Raw genomic sequence first — 23,502 nt, forward strand, 5'->3', positions numbered from 1 at the left:
TTTACTAGTCTTCGTTTTTATATCTGAAGTTACCCTGTACATTATTACAACACAAACGTATACTTTCACTTTGTGTGTTTGTCTTTCTCTCTCTCGCCCATATTTAAAATCAATGAGTTCAGTATGAAAGTGCAGATATTTTACTAGCATATACTACTGCAAAGGGCTTTATAAGCCACTTTATTATAAAACAGAACTAACGCATTAGAGAAGAAACACGACAAAGATTTGCATGTGAAAAGTGAACGTCTAGAGAAGAGATACAGAGACAAACTATAGCTGTCACATTAATAATCTGATTTCTACTAAATACTATTATTCATAGACATAAATATATAATAATAATAATGTTACTAAATTCTGAACAAAAATGTATTCAAAATAGTCTCGTGATGCGCATATTATCGGGGCCCTTGTATCGGGATACGTATCATATCGGGAAATTGTTGGCGATACACAGCCCTAATATGGTGGTGTGTTCACAATGACAGCTTACTCAAAATGATATCCTATTATATTCCTAGAAAAGGAAATACCCCAATATATGACATCACTTTACAGTAGCGCAACATACCGCACCGTAAACCCATGTGTTGTGATGCGTATCGTATAGCGAGATTCTTGCCGATTCTTGCACTTCAGATCTGCATTTTAATATAACTGAATGTCCAATAATGCTGTGATCATTTATATATTATTTATTTTTGTGATCAAACTAGTAATCACTTTCACTAAACTGCTAAAATCCCGATTTATAATCGAGACACCGTCTGACAAAATCACTGTAGAGCATACATTAAAGAGCAGCTATGCTGAGATTAAGACTGAATTATTTTAACCTAGTTTCCCCTAAAATGATTCATGTCTAACATTTTCAAATCTTTCCTTTTATATACATGGTAGAGCACCTTAATTAAAATAAAAATAGATAAAAAGGAAAAAAAATGAAACCCAAAAGACAGATTTCTAACCGAGCAGCAGCGGCAAGTTGGTTTTTCAGGTTGGGTGAGTTGGGGTCCGTAGACAGAGCTTTAGCAGCCAGCAGGAGTTTACTGGAGGACATGGAGATGGTCTTTAGGTTGGTGACCACTTGAGTCTGGTCTTCTTTAGACTACAACAAGGAATACGAGGAGAAATCAATCATTAACTTTTAAAATTATTCTGCACAACAGCTACAGTTATTCTATATAACTAAAATTCCAAGCTTTGCAAATAAATTGATTTCTCCATCAATACCTGTGACTGTCCAGCCATGTCCACTCCAGCTTGCAGGAACTGATTGAAGTCCTGACCGAACTTCCCGGAGGCTTTGGCGAGGTCCTGGGTGGTGCCGCGTGACGACTGCACAAGCTCATTGGCTGACTGGTTCAGTCCAGCTGCCGCCAGGTTCAGATTGGCCTGAGATTCTTGGAAACTCATCCCACTTGTCGGAAACTGTAGACATATGAATATCATTCAATATAAAACTAACTCTAACACTTTGTGATTACCCTAACATATACTAATTTCTATGGCAGGGCTCACTTTATCAGACAGGAGTTTCTTGCTGGCCTCTCCTACAGTTCGAATGGCATTATCCACATCTCTCTGACCGGGCAGACAGTTCACTGAGCGGTTCAGAGCCTGAGACACAGCCTTTGCCACCTGAAAACACAAACCAAACACTTCATCAACAAAAAATCCACTGATACTAATCATAGACACACAACAGGCAATATTCTTCTCACATTAAATAGCACTTCACCCTACAGGAGTCCAAATCTCCCATCACCAATTAATAGGGAGGTTTTGCTACCGAATTTAAACTCATGAAGGTTTATTATAAATGTTTAACCTGAGCCAATCTTTGCTGACTGTCTGGATCTCCTGGTTTGGCGACGGCTCTCTTGGTCTCTTCGATGAGGCTGGCAGATTTATCCATGACGTCTCCGGCGCAGTCCAAGATGGCGTTACGGGCTTGAGGGTCTTCGGTGGTGGCGGCCACACCACGAGCAGCGGACGCCAGCGAACGCAAAGCCTGAGCCACGTCACGAGCGGCCATACCTGCAAAACACACCTAATGCATGAAGACAACCATATACAAACGCAGGAGCCTCTGAACATATGACCCGTTTCTTACTAGCCAAATAGATTTAACCACTACGCCACAGGATCAACCCATCAGTGTCAGCTTCCATCCTGAACATATTATTAAAGAGGTACACAGTTCAACAGTAAGTGTTATAGAGAATGATGGAGTTACCTGTATAGTTCTCATTGCCTTGTGTAGCTTCACTAAGCAGCTGAGCGATGGCCGAGCTCACAGCTTTAGTGCTGGATCCCAGATCATGAGAGCACTTCTCTAACTGAACACACACAAACACAGAAAACATACATCAGGAAACGCTCATTGGATGTCTAATTTATATGAAGCCCCTATTTATACCTGTACAAACAATATGCATTATGTGTTTGAATAGCAGTGTACCTACACATATGCAAATTATGTAAAACCCTCAAAGTGTGTCTGAAACATTTGACGAACGTATAGCACATGCCGAGAGTATTCAGTTAATATAATTATCTCATTTTTGACTGAGGTGGCGTTTAGAGGCATTTGCATTTGAGCTCCTCATATGCACATATATTTATACTCAAAAGTCAAGACACTCACAGTTTCTCCTGGCAGGGGTTTGAGTTTGCCAGCGGAGGCTGAAGCTTTAGCCTCCTGCATGTCCCTCTCCAGACCCCGCACCATTGTAAGAGCATTATCAATCTCAAGAGGACCACACGTCTCCTGAGCCTGAGAGAGACAGACAGAAGAATGAGACCAATAAGTTGCAACACAACACATTTGAAGTAGATACTATCACACCTTAACAATCGCATGTTCCTAATACATATCGTACCTTCTGGGCAGCCGTGCGGAGTTCAGCAAGAGCACTGGCCAGGTTTTTGGCACACTGACTGAGCTGCATGGCAGACGCCTGGTCGCTGATGGTGGGAACCGTGGCTTTGGCGGCTGTGACCACCTTTGCTCCGGGCTGTCGGTGAACACAACAGACATAATCACTGTGAGCTTAAATCATGCAGATCGGCTCTTATTAACAGAAAGTGAAGGTGTGAACAGAACCTGGAGGAAGTTCTGACTGGCTCCGATCAGAGCGAGCTGGGCGCTGGGACTGTCGGGCTGAGCCTGACTGCCTCTCACACCCTGAACCAGCTGTGGGATCTGTTCTGCCACCCCCTGTCAATCAAACCAACAAAGAGTCTGTGTTAAAGTTCATGGTTGTACCTACATGTGGTTGTTTACAGAAGAAATTGAGTGGTTTTCAAAGTGGGTATTTTACAATCAACACATTTCTATCGCTTGTTGAAGCCACCGATGCCCCATCAGTTATGCCTGTGATGCATTCATAAAAACACAGCTGGTGTAAACTAACTTTAACCATACAGAAACAGGAAGTGTGGTACGCACCTTGCAGCTCTGTACGAGCTGTTGCTGAGCTGCAGGGTTCTTGTTGGAGGAAGCAGCATTTTGGGCGGCAGCTATGGTCTGAGTGGCGGCTGCTGCGGCTTGTTTCGCTGCATTCTGACAAACAAAAACACAACACAAATATATTGATGTTCAATCTAATAGGGCTGTCAATTTAATGCATCAAAATAATTCAGATAATTCAGTGACAAGGGAGCTTTGTATTGTCAAATAAGGCCTGAATTACACAGAATGACCAATGATCTGAATACTTTTAAAAGCTGTAGAAATGGCACCAATTCAACTTAACAGGACTCAAGACAAGTTTTAAACTGACAGAACTTCTAGGATGCAAGTCAACAGTTAAAGACATCTGTCTGCATGTGCACTTATTCAGCTGAAGTAAAACCATATCAAAGTTATCTTTTGTCATGTTCCACTATTCGAAACTACACAAAAGTAAATAAAAGGGAACCTAGACCAAAAACCGTCTTAGTGTTTAAAATTAATTTGAACTGGCGTGGCCTGCTTTGAACTGGGGTGACGTGCTGTTAAAAATTTGGAGAGGTGCACGTTAGGCTACGCAGAGGCTACGGAAAACCTATGGCGTAGACCTTAAGCATGACTATAAATTGGACTTAAGGCATTTTGTTAAAACTAGTTATATTTCCTAATTAAACTAAGACCTAGTCCTGGCTTAAGCTAATCCCTGTGTGGAAAACCACCCCTTAATGTTTAGTTGTTTTGTTGTGTTTTGGTAACACTTTACAAAATGTTGTATGTGTCAACAATAAGTTATTTAATCAGATAACATTATTCATTTTAGCATTTAATAATACATTTATAAAATCAAACGTTGTAAATTATTAAAGGCGCTCTAAGCGAATCTGTGTGATGTCACTTGTTGTTGACTTTCGAAATGTTGTCAAACCAAGCGGAGCGTAGCTAACTCCTCCCCTCCACCTCCCTTCCGTGATTTCTGAAAGAGTCATGAACGGGCCCAACCCCCCACTCCCAAATCCTTCTTGTCGTTTATTGGCTGTAACATTTTGTTATGTTTCGTGGTGGTAGGTTTGACCACTTTGTTTTTGTTGCAGTTTGTGAAGCCTGGGCTGTCTACAGAGAGAGACCGCGTTTTTTTACAGTGTGTTCAGAGGACAGGCAGCTAGCAGATAGTGAGGAGATGTTTAGTGTATGAAACAAAAAAAATGTATGGCCTAAAATGCATAAATTCGATGAACTAACATGAATAACTGTATTGACATTACCTAACATTAACAAGAATGCATGCATGCTGAAAAACGGTACTGTTCATTCTTTGTTTATGTTAGTTAATGCATTAACTAATGTTACCTAATACAACCTTATTGTAAGTATTACCAACTTTTTGATAAACTGTTAAAATAGTAATAAAAACAGCATTCGAGCTGCAAACAGTTATCACAAAGTTGAATGTGTCATTGAGGCACAGAGCAACACATCATCCTCTCCTCTGTTGAAGTGATGCAAGGACATGCATCACATGACATGTTCCTCATTCACAACACATGAACTGGTCTGATCAGAGATCAGTCTATTCAACTCAAAGCAGGATCATATGTTTATCTATGAAATGTAAACGAGTCACGGTTTGACTTAAAATGACTTGAGAACAAACCCAGGCTTTATATAAAAAATGCAACATTCTTCTTTCCCCTTCTCTTCATTAAACCACCAAGAATTTTCAAAACACATATGTTAATAAAAACACCTTTAGACGTCTTTAGTGCAAACTATGTGTGAGTTAAAACAGTGTCAAACAAACACAAGAATAGAACAGGTCTAGAGGTTGTGAAACTCTCTCCTCTCATGTCATGACAAGTTATTTAACAAACTGAAGCTCCGTGTTGTAAAAATACCTCAGCCTCTGAGAATCGGCTCATTCTCAAGTCACTGAAAAGACTTTTCTTTAGCTAAAAACATCTAATAGCATTAAAGAAGGTCATATGTGATTGATTTCAGAAGAGATGTCACATGAAATATGTATGTCTTCTCACCTCCAGTTTATTGACGAGTCTCTTTTTAATGGCGTTCTGTGCGGCTGCGTTGGTGGCCATGCGCAGACCCTCTGCAGCTTCACGCAGTTTCTGCTGCTGTTCTTCACTGTCTGGGTTAGCAGCTGCGCCCTGCCGTCATGAACACAAAATCATATGAACAACGGCAACCATTAACACTGAGCATTCACCCTCATTAACACTAACACACACTGAAGGTAGGGCTGTCACAGTGAAGGATTTTCCTTGCGGTGGTTCACTAGAGCGTTATGTAGTTGTAGTGCCAAGTAAAGAAGCTCTATTGCTATTATTATGTACCATATATTATTAATTTTTAAATAAAAAATACGACAATTTTAAAACAAACTAAATATTTATTTATTGGCAAATGTAGAACAACGAGAAGCAATGAGCAATGCAAGGTAGGCTACACGTCTTTCTCCTATAATAAAAGAATTAAGACAAGCTATACTACACATAAATAAATTAAATTGTAAAATTAAAATAAATTAAAGCATATTGTTAAGTACAAATTTACTAATATATCAGTATATAAAGTAATGTATATAGCTATAAAAATATATCTAAATAATAATAACCTAGAGAATGCACTCCTTGTGTGTATGTGTGTGCACACTTGGTGAATAAACCTCATTCTGAAACAGTCGAGTCAGCAAATGATCATCGTGTTTATAATGTTTCACATTCATTTTTTTTTTGCTCAAACTAAAAATTCAGTCTGTTAATAATCAGCATTACACCGGCTGCAACTCGAACATTCATGATACAAAAATAAAACATTTGTATTTATTTTTTATATTAATGTTAGCATTTATGCTAAGCGTTAATGTAAATGCTGCAAAGCTTTGTATTTTTGTGTTGATAAATTTCAAATTTTTGTTGATAGTTATTTTAAACTTTAAAACTGCATTTAGGGGCGCTGTCACTTTGCTTGCTCGAGGCTTTTCATACGAAATACGAATAGTATTTTTTAAATTTTGAATAATTTCTGAAACCACAAATTACTCTTCTCAACTTTTGTTTCTGGTTATTGGCATTTATTATACATGTATGAAGTTTAAAAAAGAAGTGCATAACTTTATAAATTAAACAAGGACATCGCAAATGTATAGGTCGCTAGTTGCAGTTGGCTTGTTAGTAGCGCAGTAATGCAAGATTGCGGTTACCGCAACGGCCCTAACTTGAGGGTCACACGTCTCACCTTGGCGGCCTCCACCATTTTTGCGGTGGCATCGGCAAGCAGTTTTGCTGCAGACAGGAGTTTGCGGGAGTTCTCGAGATCAGTCTCGCCCTCCGCATCGGCCTTGATGGCATTAACCAAATCTGAGGTGGCCTGAGCCAGTATCCGTGCCTGACGCACCATCTCTCCTACAAACACAGACAGAAACACATTTGATATTAACATACATCAATACATACTAATATATATCAAAGATTATTTAGCAATCAATGCAATGTTTTAATGTACATGAAGTACAATCATGGCAGCACAATATGAGTGTTGATGTCATTCGTTCTGGCGTGTCATGTGACAGAACAGACAAATGACAACTAATCATGAGATACTCGACAACCAATAAGACATACGTACCACAATAACTGTAGTTCTACACACAACCTATTGATCGCTAAATAAGACTTTAAAAGACACATTGGAGTCATTTTGATTACTTTTATGATGGATGGATGTGCTTTTTGAAGTCTTAAAAAATGTAATGCATTGTGTTCGACTGAAAAAGGAAGCCATGTACACCTAGGATGGCATGATTAGTTGTTAGACACTTATAAAACATAAAAAAAATTGTCATTGGGAGTACAAAATGTATCCCAGACAACCTCCATCCTCTAATAACTAACGTGTCATATACTTTTACCAGCAGTGTTTTGTCATACTACAGTTGCAGTCCTCCTGAGCTTGAGAGTTTTCATCAAATATATGTGGTCTGAACCAGAAACCTTTTAGTTACTACAACACCTCTTCCCCTCATACCTGCATCTCCCATCGAGCTGAAGATGTTATCCGTCACATCCAGGATGCGGTCGGTAGCCTCTCCGTGCCGTCCGATTGGCTGTCCTCCACTGGCGTACTGCTTAATGTGCTGAAGTAGTTCATTAAGAGCCTGGGTGACACCTGTGGCAGCAACGCCCACCTGTCTGAGAAGCTGCTCGTCATTGGTCGCCCCCTGTGATGCATCCACACAACCCTCCACAGATTTTGCGACCAGCTTTCCTGCTTCAATGAGTTGTTCCTGACAGACAGGCGAGCTGATGGTGGGCGCCACCACCTGCAGAAAACAAACATTACTATGACTAAACTGATGCTGAGCATTTCATATTTGGCATTAACACTTTAATACAACAAAATTTTAAACTAAGAATCTTTTATGAAGTTTGTGAAGGCACAAACAGACTTTTATTATTTAAAGACCTTTTAAAATATACAATCCATGTGTGTGTGTAATCTCACCCGTGTGCAGGCCACCAGTTGTGATGTAGAGAGAGCACACTGGGTGGCAGCAGCGATCACTCGATTCTGCTGGGCTGAATCTTCAGACTTCTGGGCCACATTCTTGGCCTTTAACACCAAAGCTGCGGCAGCATTCGCCACGGCCTTCGCCAACTGCATCAACATCTCCTACAAACACACAAGAACAACAGTCACATATAATCATAATGACATCTCTTAAATAGCGATTGAATGTTGATTCACATTTTAAATTTGTTATTTGTGATTAATATCACATATTTGTGATATTAAAATTAAACCACACCGTTAAGCATTAAAAAAATTACAAATAAAATAGTGATTTAATAAATCTGAAAACATTGTTTTATTGCATATTTTGAACTAGTCAAATGTTTGTTGACTTCAACCATCAGCATACACTACCGTACACTCACTAATTTTTTATTTATTTTTCCACATTAGAATAATAATAATAAACTCAATGGCATGATAACACAAATGCAACTCTGGGAATTATGTTGTGACTAAAAGCATCCAAAATAAATCAAAACTGTTATATTTTATCATCTGAAGTGCAGTCACCCTTTGCCTAAAATTGCAAAACCATACTTGTGTCATTTTATCAAGAAGCTTCTTGAAGTTTTACCATAACATGAATGAGTTCACATTTAATCTGGCTGCTTTTTCTTCAATATTCAGTCCATCTATTTTAAAAATAATTAAAAAAATATATTTTTTTTGTTTTCTAATAACTAAAATGAATCTGTTTGGCACAGGTATATTTTTGTCTACAAAGTAATTATAAGCATTTAGCCTAAATCATACACTTTTAGATTAAATGATTTTAAGATTATGTTTACATTTCAGTCAAGTGTTTCACAACTTTTGACCGGTAGTGTATATTTAAAAGGGGAAATGTTTTCATTATACAGGACATATGGCCACAACAGATTCAGTAAACCGTACTGTGAGATTTAATTCTAGAAGATCTGTACTGTACATAAACACAAGGCGGTGCTACAAACGTCCTTTTTCCATTAAATTGCAAATGTGTTAAAAACGTGCCTTTCTGACAAGTGTCCGGCCCATATAAGGCCATTAAATGTGCACATGGCCATATCATAAAACACTTCCCTCTATGATAGAGAGTGTTGAGGGTGATAAGAAATAAAACTAGTGGTTTTGTTTTAAACAACATGTCTGGTGAAGTTCTTGGGGTTAACGTTTAGAGTCAAATTACGTGTACAAAACATTTTACAAATAAACATGTTATGATGAAATTATGAAAATGATGATGCGTGAGTAATTTTCATCTGGTTTCCTTCATTAATTATCAATTAGAAAAATCATTTAATCATCTCTGAGTAACGCAACATATAATGGAGGTCTATGGGGCAAGTGTACCGCAGAGTAAAAAAAACTTTAACTCTATTTTATCAGAAAAGAAGATGGCAACTTCTCTACATTAAAAGTTAACATTAAAAACAGTTTCAGGTCTTGATCGTAATGCAAAACCAGTGGCCGGTTGCAAAGTAAATATAAGTTTCAAGACTGATCATAACTGTTTTAAAGAGCTCATATTATGCCCATTTTTACAAGATGTTATATAAGTCTCATGCATGCCCAGAATGTGTCTGTGAAGTTTCAGCTCAAAATACCCCACAGAACATTTATTCCCCTATTTCGATGGAAGCAAAAACGTGATGCTTTTGTGTGTGTGTGTGTGTGTGTGTGTGTGTGTGTGTGTGTACCTTTAAATGCAAATAAGTTTCAGCTCCTCACTCCCTTTCCAAAAAGAGACAAGTGAGGGCTTTCACTTAAAATAGATCTGAATACAGACTGAGACAATAGTATCTCACTATTCAGATATAGTGGACGGCACACAACTCGCTTAAGGTGGAAACTATGGTAATGTAAGGCTGGCAGTCAGTGGCTGTGGGCGGGGCTTTATCAGTGTGACACCACATTAACAAAATAATCAAAACGGCATGTCTAATGAGACAGCCTTGGTTAAATGGGGATTAAAATAAAGAAGTGGCTTATTTTTTCATTGTAGTAGGGTTGTTGTGTTCACACACTGCCTACACATATTTTTGTCCAAACACCTTGTCAAAGTTGATTTAGCATAATTTGGTCCTTTTAAGTATGTTACATTAAAAGGTAGATTGGTCTCATTTACATCCAAATTGTAAGACTGATTAGCCCTAACTAATTGCTAGTTGGCAAGATTAGTTTATAAGACATCTTTATTTACGGCTATGTTTATGCAACCAACAACGGTTGGCAAGGGCATTATGAGTTGTGACTCTTGTTCTATACATAGACAGTGACATTGACATTACATTACTTCCATAACTTTGAATCAAACATCATAAGCAGTTCTCATGCTGACATATGAAGTATGTCATGAAACACATGAAATTTGAGTAATGAAAATTTCCACAGAACTTCAGCTGGAATATAATTCAATGATATATGATCACAGGTCTCGGGTCTGTAGACGCAGCAACTTATCATTCAAAATTTCATTACGATTGACAATTGTAAAACATCTCCTAGGCAGGACTAGCATGCAGAGAGACAAAACTAATAAAACAATTGATTTCCAATGGAATAATTGGTTGTGTGTACCAGACAACATAACAGTCTAGTGACCCATCACCACCCTACTACACCATGTTATTACAGCAGGCTTGTGTGTCATGCCAATCTAAATTAAACCGTGATCATGAAATTATTTATAATCTATAAAATTGACAATGTTTGATTAAAGATTAATTCGTATGATTGGCTAGTAAACCACTTTCTATGTTTTGTTACCAGTATTTGACTATAATGAAGTGTCCGTCTGGATTGTAAGAATGCTGCTGTACCTACAAACTGATGAGAACACACAAGTTAATGCATTACACTCACAGTGCCTCTGTGTGTGTGTGTGTGTGTGTGCGTGTGTTTGTTTGTGTGTCAGACCTGGAAGTGTTGATCGGCATCAGACTCTCCGATCTGCTGCAGGAGTTCACCGCTGGCCTGACCCACATTACCAGCCGCCTGCAGGAGGTTCTGACGTGGCTGAAAACACACATACACTCATATCAAACATCACAGAAAACAACCACTGGAAAAAGTAAAAAAAAAACTTACTGAAATACATACATGTTTATGTAATGACTTCATCTTATATCAAAAGAATATTCATATTTTAACTTATATGTACCAATATATCACCACTGATTCATCATTAAATGCATCATTTAAACCCATCTTTAAATAAGCAGATATATGCATTTCAAAATTAATAATTTCTTTGTTTACTCTGTGCTGACATCTAGCGGCCAAAAAAGTGACAAAAGACACTGTAACTACTGTCAAGCATGACTCATTTATTCTAAACAGTCTGATAAAAGGAAGTAGTAGTATTTGGCATATAAAATATCAAAATACTGTCTCCCATGAGGGTTAAAAATAGCCATACAAAAATGAATAGTACCAATAAAATGCTCTTTAGAAGGAATTCCCTACATCTACACCCCTTAAAGGGGAAATCAGGGATCACACTAGACTTTGAGCATGCAAATATTTTTCAGACATTACTGCGAATATGAGTGGGGAGTGCTTTGTCAATATAAGGTCTTTTGCTTCGTTCCTTTTCACTTATCAGTAGAGAGAATGGTCACACTGTGATGTACCGCTTTTTTACTGGTCACATACCACAACGTGATATGAATTTGCAGGTTAGAGTTCACCAGACGACAGACGTAGCTAAATATCTTCACACGAGTTTATGGTCTGACGCAACTTAGATGTGTATTAATAGAAGTCAGTTGATCAAAAAGTGTAGTGTGACTGCCCCTTAAAGTGACACTTTGTAGTTTTTCAACATTCATAATATATTTCAAAAACTCTTGTGATGGTACATCGACTTAAAATAGGTTGAATGACATGTCTACCGTAGCCTGACTGGGTTTGTATTTTTTAAACTTGGGGTTTTGGGTAGTAACCCGAGCACAAAAAGAACACAAAATTTGACTGCTTTACGGCATACGTCACTTCCTCCACTTCCTCAAATTCGGAAGTGAGAGCGCAACTATTTATTTTCCTGATGTTTTTGTCATGGCCAAAGCAGCAACTAAGAAAAAGAAACCCAAGGTTTTGTCGGAAAAGACCAGAAAGAGAAAACGGGAGAGGATCAATATTGGGCCAGCGTTCGCTCGCTGGCGTGAACTAAAGTAGGAGGAGTGCTTCCTGACCGACGCTGACCTGGCCGGCATGCTTTTGGACTAGTAAGTAATGTTATATTGTTTGGATATATAAGTCCTGTCTGGCCCCCGGACAGTAGTTATTATTTTTCTGAATGTGAATTGTGCTGGAGGCTACTTGGGAGTGTATAAAGTGACTTCTATCATGTGACTCGAGGGCGTCGTGGTAGTGTCACGATTTGGGCAACCCGGGTTCAATTCCTCTTTAAGGCAATTTTTTTAAATATAAACTTTAACCAAGCGACCACTATTTCAACTGGCTTGTAAACGAGAGCGATGCGATCTTTTGGCGTTTGAAAAAAATAAAACCCATGAAATTATATTCATATATTTATATTCATGCTGGAAGGCACAACGCCGACTTTGTGACCTAAAGAGTTGTCTTATTTTCCTTTGTGACAGTGCTGCGGCGCTTGTGGCCTCTAGGAGCACTAGACGTGAAAAATACATGTCTAGCACCCCCTAGTGGCCAAAAAGTTCTGCGGTATGCCTTTAACACAGACCAATAAAACCATGATTCAGGAATATAAAGGAATAACCCCTTCAATATGTCTGCATTATCCAATGCTAACTGGATCATATAAGAAAAAACATTTCTTGAGGTCTTTGGCAGGAATAATACTGAGGTAATACAGCATATAGTAAGGTAATACCTCTGCGCTTGAGGGCTGAGCGGTCTTCAGCATATCAGACACAGCACATGCCAGGTTCTTAGCAGCTCCCAGCAACTGTTGTCCGTTCCCTCCCTCGTCCTCCATCAGCGCAGCCAGAAGTTTGACACCCTTAGACATCTCTGTCAGGTTAGAGGAGATGGTGGTGACGGCACAGCCCACAGCCGTGTAATCGGTCTCCGCTGGGTCACCTGAATAAGAAACGACAAAATCAAGTTTCACGAAAAAACATAACTTAAGAAGAAATGGCCAGAATCGCTGACTGTACTGTAAAGTGTTTGTGAGGCGTCACCTGCAGTCAGATTGACCATAGAGGCTGTTCCCGCAGTAATGGCATCCACCTGAGAGTGGATTTCATGTTTGGACTCATCCATTTTGTTCTTCCTCCAAGCTTGAGATGCCTAGACAATAGAAATACAGCGAGTTTAACAATACTGAGCATGCAATCGGTTATAAAATAAACAACAACATAATCAGGTCTTGTATCCTCCTAAAGGTGATACAATGCCACACAGGCAAACAACTGGACACTATATTTTTTGAAATTTTTATTGATGTTGGCATTAAGGAAAAGCAAAATGTCTGAAAATATGTATAATACTGCATCTTACAGCATCTGTGCCCAGAGGAGGCAGCGTGTCAAACTCATCGAGGGAAGCCTGGACCGCCCGTACTGCCTGCATACTGGAGTTAATGGTCCCAGTTAAAGCCTGCTGAGCTGACGTCTGAAACACAAAAAAAATCACAGACAGCCTGATGTTTAGTATCTGATATTGTTTCCTTGCGCTGCTCTGAAGACTTGCATGTCAAAGTACATTTCATCATACTTGATGTTTTTTTTTTTTACTGAAATGGGTCTCTTATCCGTGAGAGCTCTAAACTTTGTTAGCTGCAGACGAAAATGTGACCATGGTCAGGTTCTTTGTTTGACTAATAAAATGCTTTGATGTGCTGTTTCTATGGTCTTATGTAAAGATATTTCTATGACTGACGTCAGAGGTGGCATGTGTCCTCTGTGCATCTGCCCACTGGTGATGTGTTGTTTGGCCTGGGGCATCGAGCCCATCTGGAAGCTCTCTGGACCTCCTGCACCAGAGCGGATGATGGCTGGAAGAGCCACGGACCCTGTCTCCACCTTTCCAACCTTATTGAACTGCTGCTGGAGTACTGTTGACCTAAAACACACACACGTTACAGCTTACAGGGGAAGCCTTTTTAAATTATTCTGTGAGACATGTTTTACTGAAAGCACACGTTATAGGATGGGATGAATGGTGAAATGTGGCTCACTTTTTGGGAGAAACAGAGTCCTCCAACATGGTCGATTCCTCATCCCCTTCCAGGCCGAAGTGGTCTTTGCTCTTTTTCTGCAGATAAAGAAAAGGTTTGAGCCGCAGCAAGTCCAGAAAGATGACCTGACAGAGGCACTTTGTTGGAAATTTATTTTTCTCTAGCAAACATGAAAGTTTATCGAAGAACATCCAGCAACTTCACATAGATGTTACATTAAAATAGTGATAAAACACAGCGCTTCATGCTAAAGTCAGGAAGTGTTGCCAATACAAGCCTCACTGGAATTTCAAAATATCCATGAGGAATTTCTCCTGTAAGAGATCAAGTCTAGTCTAGTCATGTTTGTCTTCTGGTAGTCTTCCAAAATCAAACTTTTGACTACCCATCTGAAACACATTTAAAGTGACAAAAAGCCAGCCAGTCAGAGTGGAGATGTCCACATTGATAGTAACTGATTGTCCAGTTTGGGCATCAAACACTGCTGTGATTTTAGGGACAGTCACTAAACATTACAAATGTCATTTTGTGGCGCATTACCTTTTTAAGAATGATGTCGATGTAGCCGGCGATAAGTTGGGCGATTTGTTCTCCTTCAGTAGTCTGAACTGAGTAATAACCATCCTGGTAGTCTCCAAAGTCCTAAAACATAAAGATTGAAATATATAATTAAAGAAATATCACATCTAAAGGCTATTACACATTTTAGTTCCTTCAAAAAGTATACAACTACATTTGGTGCCACAAAAGGGTTTCATTTCTGCTTCTTTAGTAGAAAAAACTAATTGCAGAAATAATGTTAACTTCTCACGCAGTATGAGGCTTTATCTCAATGGATATGAGAAGTATTGTGCAAAAATCAAGCCGCCTCGCCCAACTGCTTGTGGTCCACGAGAGGAAAGACTTTGTAAGTTACTTCTTTAATCTCAGAATATTTTAGCTTAAATTTAAAGAAAGGCTTCAGCTCTTATCATTTTGCTTTCACACTATGTTGCTCAGTACGAGGACAAAATTTTTTATAAGATGGGTAACATCTCACACCCTTTCTTCAGCAACCAGAGTAAACTGCACAACTAATCACAACTAATCGTTTGCAGAATAAATGTTTTTGTTTACATAATATGTGTGTGTACTGTGTACAATAATTATGTATATATAAATACACACACACACACACACACACACACACACACACACACACACACACACACACACACACACACACACACACACGCATGCATGCATGTATAATATTAAGGGGAAAAAATGTGTGTACATATTAAGTATTCATATTTATATAAAATATAAATTATATATAAATATAAAAATGTATATACACATGTAAATATTTCTTAAATATATAAATGCATGTGTGTATTATATAATTTATATATACATAATTATTATACACAGTACACACACACACATATATGATGTAAACAAAAACTTTTATTCTGCTAATGATTAATTTGGTCCTAAAGTGGACTCTAATATTGGGAAAGTGGACTCTAATATTGCGTTTACACCAGCCGCGGTAGAGGCGGCAAAAACGCGCTATTTGCGCATAGTTGGACACTTGAATATTTGAGTTTACATGCTTCATTCCCACGTAAAAGCCGTGCCTGAAATTCTAGTCTTCGAGACATTCATGCGGAAATTCGCGTCATGGGAGGGGCTTCTGCGACTCTGCTGAGACTCTGCTCGCTTCCTGTAATCACGTCACTACTACAGCAAGGTCCCGATTGGTTAATGCGGTGAGGAAATCCGCCGAAGTTCAGATTTTTCAACTCTAGCGTTTCCCACGGCAATGCTCAATTCACGCGGAACACCGCGCCGCAGGATGCCTAATCACGTCTTTACATTGCCTTAACATGAAAATCACACGCGCTTTCCGCCTCTACCGCAGCTGGTGTAAACGCAGCATAAGAATCATATAGTTACTGTAACTAGTTTTCAGTGTGTCACAATGAAATTACCTGTTACCAAGAAACTGCTTTCTATATGTTTATAAAAATGTTTATTTAGAATCCATCATACTGTATATTACAAGTATTTTAATATCTTTTGTGAATATTTTTCGATTGATAATATTACAGATTTTTTAAGGGTGTAACAGTTTTACAATTTTAATATGCTCTATTTCCATGGTGATATTCCTCTAAAACAAAGTACACATAATAAAAAGTGTGTTTATTACCAGGGTGAAGCTTTTAGGCGAAGCTGCCCAGCGTTTGATATTCGTCAGACTCCATTCCTGTATCACCTCTTTGGTTTTCTCATCCACTCTCATCACACACTCTTTAGTGATGCCCAACAAACGCGGCACAAGCTTGTTTTTGCCTTTCATTTTTTCCTGAAAGAGATACGAACAATATCATAAGTACAGTCCTGCTTAGTAAAAACAGCTCATTATAGTTGTAACATTTACCTTGACTAGGAAAAATGACACTCCGTAGGTCTTCAAAGATCGAGCTTGTTTGACGTAGCTGACTTTGGCCTCAATCTCGGTCATGTTCTGGCAGTTTTTATGTGCCTTAAAAGAATATGAGAAAAGTGTTTAACCTAGTGTTTGTGAGCCACTCATTACTAAAACATTCTGCTTAGGGTTTGGATGTTTTTCTAACCACTAAGTTAAATCAAGTTTTCTCACCTGGAAGATCCTCTTCTCGCCCTTGTTCTTGACATACTCTTTTGGTAAAAATTCTTTTACACTTAAAACAAAGACAAAACAAGCAAGAATAAACATTTTAAGCATATTGGTCCGGAGAAATTAAACATGCTAGTAAGTGATGTATGAAAAAATTGTGTAAGGTCTGATGATGATCTAAGCTCACTCTAGGAATCCAGGTTTGTGTTTGGACTCATTGTGGTCTCCAAACTGGATCTGACACTGGTATCCAGCAAACTCACAGGCTTTATCAAAGGAGACAGGGTGAGAACCGTTCAAAATGTCATCACGGGCCTGAAATAAGAAGAGAATCAATAACACGCATCAATAAAACTAAATATGAATATGAACGGGTAAAAAAATATGTGGAATCTGATAAATTCTTTAATCTTGTTTAGCGATATCATTTAGTGCCTAACCAATGCCAACCAGAAATTTTCCAGTATCGCAAATTAATTTTACAAGGCAGGTGAGTTGATGATGTGAACAAATTATTAGTAAAACGGCCAATCACAGATTGCCTTGTTATTATTATGTAACATTTCCCTCTCTGTTTTAAACATAAAATTAAAGGTTACTTTACATACTTTATGCCAAATGACGTCAAACTGACATTGTCAGTAAAATCAAACATGACAGCTCAAATTATACATCATTATTATAAGTAGAGGTGCACGGATACATCAATGATGCTTGCTATGCTTCTCAGTTGCGGTGAAATGCCACTACATCCAAAAGCCAGAGGGCGCTCCTTTGTAGAAACTTAATATGCGCCACAGAAGAAAAACCATTACACACGCAGGCTTTTTCTTAATATGCGTTCTTTAGCGATCTTGCGTCCTTGTGTTCTCACTGTACGTCATCATTAACCTTCGAAGTTCAATTCCAATTCTCAAGAACGCAATTACAGAGGACGCATAAAAATACCCGGAAGTGTTCTTGATCGAGTGGAGACTTGCGCACTGAAATTGCTTTACGCCCCAGAAGTAATAGCGGCAAAACAATGGCGGTGGAAGAAAGGGCTATGCACAACTTTAAGTTGTAAACATTTTAAAATCAAATTTATTAGCAAAGAACAACTAATGTTTATTGAGTTTCTTATTTTATTTTAGAAAGTATATACCAGTAAAAATATTTATGTATTTACCATTACAAAATGACCTCATAAAAATATGATAATGCAGATAATGGTATGTGACCAACAGGAAGATCGCACACATCTCAATTCTCACAAGTGTGTTGTTCTGTGTTCTCACAACCTTCTGAGTTCGTTCTTCTAAGGTCACCTGGCAAGACCGATCTTCACAAGAATGTAAGTCCATTCTTGGAATTGAGAAACAGCCGCAGCTGCAGGAAATGGCTTAAGCATATATTTATATTAATGTTCTTGCAGGTATTTTTATGATGATAAAGAATATTTATAATGATTATATTTGCTTTTTCAAATGTATGTTATAAACGACTCAAACTAATAGTGATTTCAGATCAATAAGGACTGACTGATCAAAAGCCGTAGTAAATGAAATAGCTGTGAATAATATCAGCTATGCAATTCAGAATAGTTATCGGCCAGGTATTACTAAGAGTATATCGGCATTTATCATCGCATCCCTAATTATACGCTTACCGCTGTGAATTGGGGTGAGGTAAGGAGCTTTAATATGGTACATGAAATTTACTACCATCATACACCTAGTTCCCTGGTTATCATCATGAACTAATATAACATAAGACTGACTTGATGATGGCATAACAGTGAAGGGTTAAATCTTTACCTGCACATAAAGCAGGTTGAGCTGCACAGGGTCTCTTGAATCCACGTTCTGGTCAGAGTAGAAGAACTTTCTCCTGAGAAGAAGCATCTCAAACTCCTCCACGCCCTGCTCTCGCAGCGTCCGCCCGTGATCCAGCCAATTCACTACATATATACACGTAAGATATAAGCCAAATACACATAATCTCAATTTATTTAAACTTGCTGGCTAACAGTATAAAGGTCCGGACGTCATGTGACCCATTCTGTGTATGCCACCATACCAGCAGGCAAGGACAGACGGGAGTAAATAAGAAACGAATGGCGCCAGCAAAAGTTTCATGGCAACAAAGTTCACTGCCCTCTTTAATTCAAAAGATATAGATATGCACATCCAAAACTTAATAGATGAAACATAACAGATCCCTATAATGCCTTTTAACGTGTTTCAGACCAGTTATTTTCCACATTTTAAACTCTTTCATGTCATTTTTAGGGCTACTATTACTAAACATAAAACCCTTATACAACATGTTGAAATAGTAAGGTTTCTATGTTATAAACAGTTTAAAATTATTGTTCAACAACTATAGATACCAATGCTAAAAGGCCAGAGTTTAGGCCGCATGACGTCTGCAGGAGCTCTATAGTGTTTTTAGCAAACAATGCACATTAACAGAATGTAGCATACGCTCATCGTCTGTATGAAGCTTCTGTTTGAGTTTCTCCATTTTTTTGTCGTCCCTCAACAGGGTCTTATCTTTCTTCAGTGTTCCTGTGGTCTCTTCCTTTCTTTCCTCGCCCACGTCACGCACCAGCGAGTACTCGTCATAGTTTGTGATGCCTGAGAAACACAATGTTTTAATTTCTCAATGGTTGAACTATTTAAACAAATGTGCAGCTATATGCCATTTTTAACCCTCCAACTTTGAGAAGACTCCAAGTAACAAACATCTAAAACATGTTGAAGTCTTCTCGTATGGTATTTATATTGTGAAGTCACTTACCTATCCTGGCACAGATGGTCATCAGCATATCACTGACGATTTTTGAGTCATCCACCATTACGGTTTTAACAGTGCCGTCCAACATGCGGATCTTCAGCGGTCTCTGTTTTTTCTTGTACTCCAGAGTATCCTGCCAAACACATTGATGCACATAACACTCATTACAGCGTATAAACAGCAGTATTTTACAAATACAGATATAGACAGTTTCAGCAGTAACAACATAAACAAGCGGCTGTTGTGGTCCGCACGTAACTTCCGGTAAACTCCGCTAAGAATAAATAACAAAAAAGTTCTGTAAACGTAGTTTATTTATATAACAAGCAAAAAAAAAACAACACATAGATTACCTTGGAAACCAAGACATTTGTTATTTTCGACGAGACATTTGTTTAAGAGATCAGTTTAGCAACTAAAAAAAAACGAAACCGGAAGTAAAGTTTGGATCCAGACGTGTATCGCGTCACCGCACGTGCGTCTGATGAAACCTTCTATAGTTAAAAACTTGCCAACACAGCTGTTGCGAAACAAAATTAATTTATTCAAAATAACAAGAGTAAAAATATAAATAAACTGACTCCATTTCTCAGCATGTAGTAGTCCAGGGCTTTGCCTGCCTCCAGCCAAATGCCTTTCTTCGGGTCTTCATCTGACAGGAACAGGCCATAGTCACTGGCTGCAAAACAACAGGTGGAGTTTCACAACCTGATAAGAGCATCTAAACCAGATCTTACAAACACTGACCTAGTTTTCAAACCCTGTTCAGCATTCTGACATAAAAACAGTACCATTTATATTATAATTCATCTTGTTAGGGGACGTTCACACTATGGACGATACTGATAAAAATCTCTGTATCTTCAACGATAACGTATACATGGAACGACATCATTGGGATCAATTTCAGAGTGAATTTTTCTAACTGATAAACCATTGACGGACAAATCTATTCGAATTTAAAGTGCACATCATGTATTTGAAGTAGGGCTGCAACTAACGGTTATTTTCATAATCGAGTAATCGGGCTATTATTTTTTTCGATTAATCGACTAATCGAATAAAATTCAAATATTTACCTAATTTGATGTTTTCACGTATTATAGCTAAATAAGGCACTAAATTAGAGTATTCAAGTGTAGAAGTGTTCTTTTAAAAAAGACACATTATATTACTAATATAACATTTTTGATTGAGATATTTAAGCCTTAAATAAAAAAAGTTTGTGCAGCTTTTAAATTGTAAAACATCTTTAAATGTAAGAGTCTTCAGGGTTGTGCTGAGAATTTTGCCACAGATTAATAAACTAATTTTAATCTTCAGCTTTAGACCTTGATAAATATTAAGATTATTTGTTATTAACAAAATAAATAAGTAGGGCTGGGATAAGATTAATCGCGATTAATCACATACAAAATAAAAGTGATTTTTGGCATAATATATGAGTGTGTGCTGTGTGTAATTATTGTGTACATATAAATACACACATTCATGTATGTATTTAAGAATCATTTACATGTGTATATATATATTTATTTATATTTTTATATATTCTATATTTGATATAAAATGATATATAAATTTAAAAAATCTGACATGAATATATGTATTACACATTATTATGCAAAAAATAACTTTTATTTTGTATGTTATTAATCACAATTAATCTTTTCCCAGCCTTATTAAGCCATTATGATATGAAAGTGGTGATATACATGCGTTGTTACAGTAATAAAACCCTGGATTTCCCCCTTAATTTAAAACGGATGCTTGTGGTTCATTACTATTTTTATGAAAACCCGACAACAATTAAACAAATACAACCTCGCTTATATTAAAGGAAATTAAACCTTTATTAAACAGCGTTCGTTCGGTTTTTGCTTCCGTGCTTTTAACCAAGCTGGTCAGCTGGTCAGAAAATCCCCTGAATAAATGTGCAGCTCGCTTTGTATGAAGTAAAAGTGAGCTTGCGCTGTATTAGGAAACAGCACCTGACTTGAATTATAAGTGCACAGCTCGCTCAAGCTTGCATTGTATGAATAAAACGTGACTGACTTTGAGCCGGCAGCTCGCATTGTATGAAGAAACAGCACCTGACGCGTTTGCATGTTGGCCGACGGTGGTGCAGGAGCATGTGACGTCACAGACAAACTAATCGATAATGAAATTCGTTGACAACAAATGTCATTATAGATTTTTATCGATTAGTTGTTGCAGCTCTAATTTGAAGTGGAAGACGACAATGGTGGAGAAGCTCAACGCTGAGGTCCATGATATAAAATTACCTCAGGTATCCAGCACTGTTGTAGTGAAATTAACCACGTAATATTTTTATTCCACTACACAGACTACACCATTAAATAAAATGATAGATTACACAAACTAGATTTACTATTTAGAGATAAGATATAAGAACTGTATTGTCACTGTGCATATACAGTGAAACTTGGCGTGTGAAGGGCAACGTAACATCTGCTGGTTATAGCAGTTGTAAAGGCAACGAGAACAAAAAATAAATAAAAGATGTCAACTGTCATAGAAGATGCATTTTGAAACTCCCTGTGTTGCAAAACATTTCTTTCAAGTGATTAGGACAAAGTAATTAAATTACAAATCATTGACTCAAATTTGACGCAAATTACTCGTCAGTTATCATGCACCTCGTAACGCAACAACCCACAGCACTATAATTTACGTTCTTGGACTAGATAATGTACTCCAGACGTAACATGCCACCACTGACAGGCAAGATGTTTAGGACAGCCTCACATTCCACACAAGCTGTTGGGTTTGGACAAGACCGTCCGTCAATAAGACGAATGACTCACGTGTTAGGACAAGTATGCAGAGGAGTCGTCCATCACTGAGGACTATTACATAACATCTGGGTCTCAGCCGCACCCTGATACACTCTTATTATAGTACACTTGATTTTTGCCTTCTCAGGTATTGTTTTCCTTCACTCTTTGGAGGGAAGAGAATGTGAGGGGAACAAAATTTTTGATATATTTTGCTAGGATTATAGCCAAAGCTGGACGATTTGACTAGCATTGCTGCCAATGACATCAGGGTGCGTGTTAAATACGATATAGCATTCCATAACAAATATGGCATGTTATGCAATAAAAGGACATGCTGTTTTCAGTGACGCACAGTGAGGAATACGATAAAGTATGCTTTTATAACTGTGCTTTGAATCAAAAGCGTTTCCTTACAAATGTACACATGATCAAATAATTGCTAAATCAAAAAGAGAGGCAGTACACAGTCTAAGCTTCTAGATACCAATGAAACATTTCTGACTGTGGGCTGACATTCCTCATGCATCGCATTAAGTTACATTAGATCGGTTTATGATCCAGTCACAATGAGCTTTGAGAATAAAACTTTTTTTTTCAGTCATTGCAATAAACAGGTTATGACGTAACTCTAATGGTGCATTCCCACCAGCCGCGGTAGAGGCGGCAAAAACGCGCTATTCGCGCATAGTTGGACGCTTGAACATTTGAGTTCACTCGCTTTATTCGCGCGTTAAATTCTAGTCATTCAAGACATTCACACGGAAATTCGCATCATGGGCGGGGCTTCTGGGACTCCGCTGAGACTCCGCCACTCCGTTCGCTTCCTGTAATCATGTCACTACTACAGCAAGGTCCTGATTGGTTAACTCAGCGCGGAAATCCGCAGAAGATTTTTCAACTCGCACATTTTGTGGTACATGTGCCGAAGGATGCCTGATCTCGTCTTTGCATTGACTTAACATTTAAATCACTCGCTCTTGCCGCCTCTACCACATCTGGTGTAAACGCAGCATAAGTCTTCTGTTTGGATAAATAATTAAACATAACAAATAATGAAAGCAAAATATGATAATTTCTTCCACTC

General features: G+C 38.1%; 1 protein-coding gene across 3 annotated transcripts in view; it reads right to left on the minus strand.

Moving 5' to 3' along the window:
* tln1 (talin 1) overlaps window positions 1-23,502 on the minus strand; it is a 77,864-nt gene that overhangs the window by 27,173 nt on the left and 27,189 nt on the right. For 2 of the 3 annotated variants that reach the window (XM_073873940.1, XM_073873942.1), the window contains exons 3-31: window positions 20,199-20,296; window positions 19,621-19,750; window positions 19,305-19,457; window positions 18,636-18,778; window positions 17,027-17,154; window positions 16,843-16,903; window positions 16,621-16,725; window positions 16,390-16,545; window positions 14,733-14,834; window positions 14,193-14,269; window positions 13,890-14,077; window positions 13,514-13,620; window positions 13,195-13,303; window positions 12,885-13,093; window positions 10,946-11,044; window positions 10,796-10,855; window positions 7,976-8,143; window positions 7,499-7,793; window positions 6,710-6,876; window positions 5,491-5,619; window positions 3,458-3,571; window positions 3,113-3,226; window positions 2,889-3,023; window positions 2,654-2,782; window positions 2,243-2,345; window positions 1,835-2,043; window positions 1,525-1,644; window positions 1,237-1,434; window positions 972-1,111 (exon numbers count right to left, since the gene is read on the minus strand). In XM_073873940.1, coding sequence (XP_073730041.1) covers window positions 972-1,111; window positions 1,237-1,434; window positions 1,525-1,644; window positions 1,835-2,043; window positions 2,243-2,345; window positions 2,654-2,782; window positions 2,889-3,023; window positions 3,113-3,226; window positions 3,458-3,571; window positions 5,491-5,619; window positions 6,710-6,876; window positions 7,499-7,793; window positions 7,976-8,143; window positions 10,796-10,855; window positions 10,946-11,044; window positions 12,885-13,093; window positions 13,195-13,303; window positions 13,514-13,620; window positions 13,890-14,077; window positions 14,193-14,269; window positions 14,733-14,834; window positions 16,390-16,545; window positions 16,621-16,725; window positions 16,843-16,903; window positions 17,027-17,154; window positions 18,636-18,778; window positions 19,305-19,457; window positions 19,621-19,750; window positions 20,199-20,296 — 3,946 coding nt within the window. The remainder of the gene's footprint in view (window positions 1-971; window positions 1,112-1,236; window positions 1,435-1,524; window positions 1,645-1,834; window positions 2,044-2,242; window positions 2,346-2,653; window positions 2,783-2,888; window positions 3,024-3,112; window positions 3,227-3,457; window positions 3,572-5,490; window positions 5,620-6,709; window positions 6,877-7,498; window positions 7,794-7,975; window positions 8,144-10,795; window positions 10,856-10,945; window positions 11,045-12,884; window positions 13,094-13,194; window positions 13,304-13,513; window positions 13,621-13,889; window positions 14,078-14,192; window positions 14,270-14,732; window positions 14,835-16,389; window positions 16,546-16,620; window positions 16,726-16,842; window positions 16,904-17,026; window positions 17,155-18,635; window positions 18,779-19,304; window positions 19,458-19,620; window positions 19,751-20,198; window positions 20,297-23,502) is intronic. The other variant, XM_073873941.1, reaches the window with a different exon arrangement.

Source organism: Misgurnus anguillicaudatus, chromosome 12 (assembly GCF_027580225.2).
Source record: "Misgurnus anguillicaudatus chromosome 12, ASM2758022v2, whole genome shotgun sequence".
NCBI classification, from domain to species: Eukaryota; Metazoa; Chordata; class Actinopteri; order Cypriniformes; family Cobitidae; genus Misgurnus; species Misgurnus anguillicaudatus.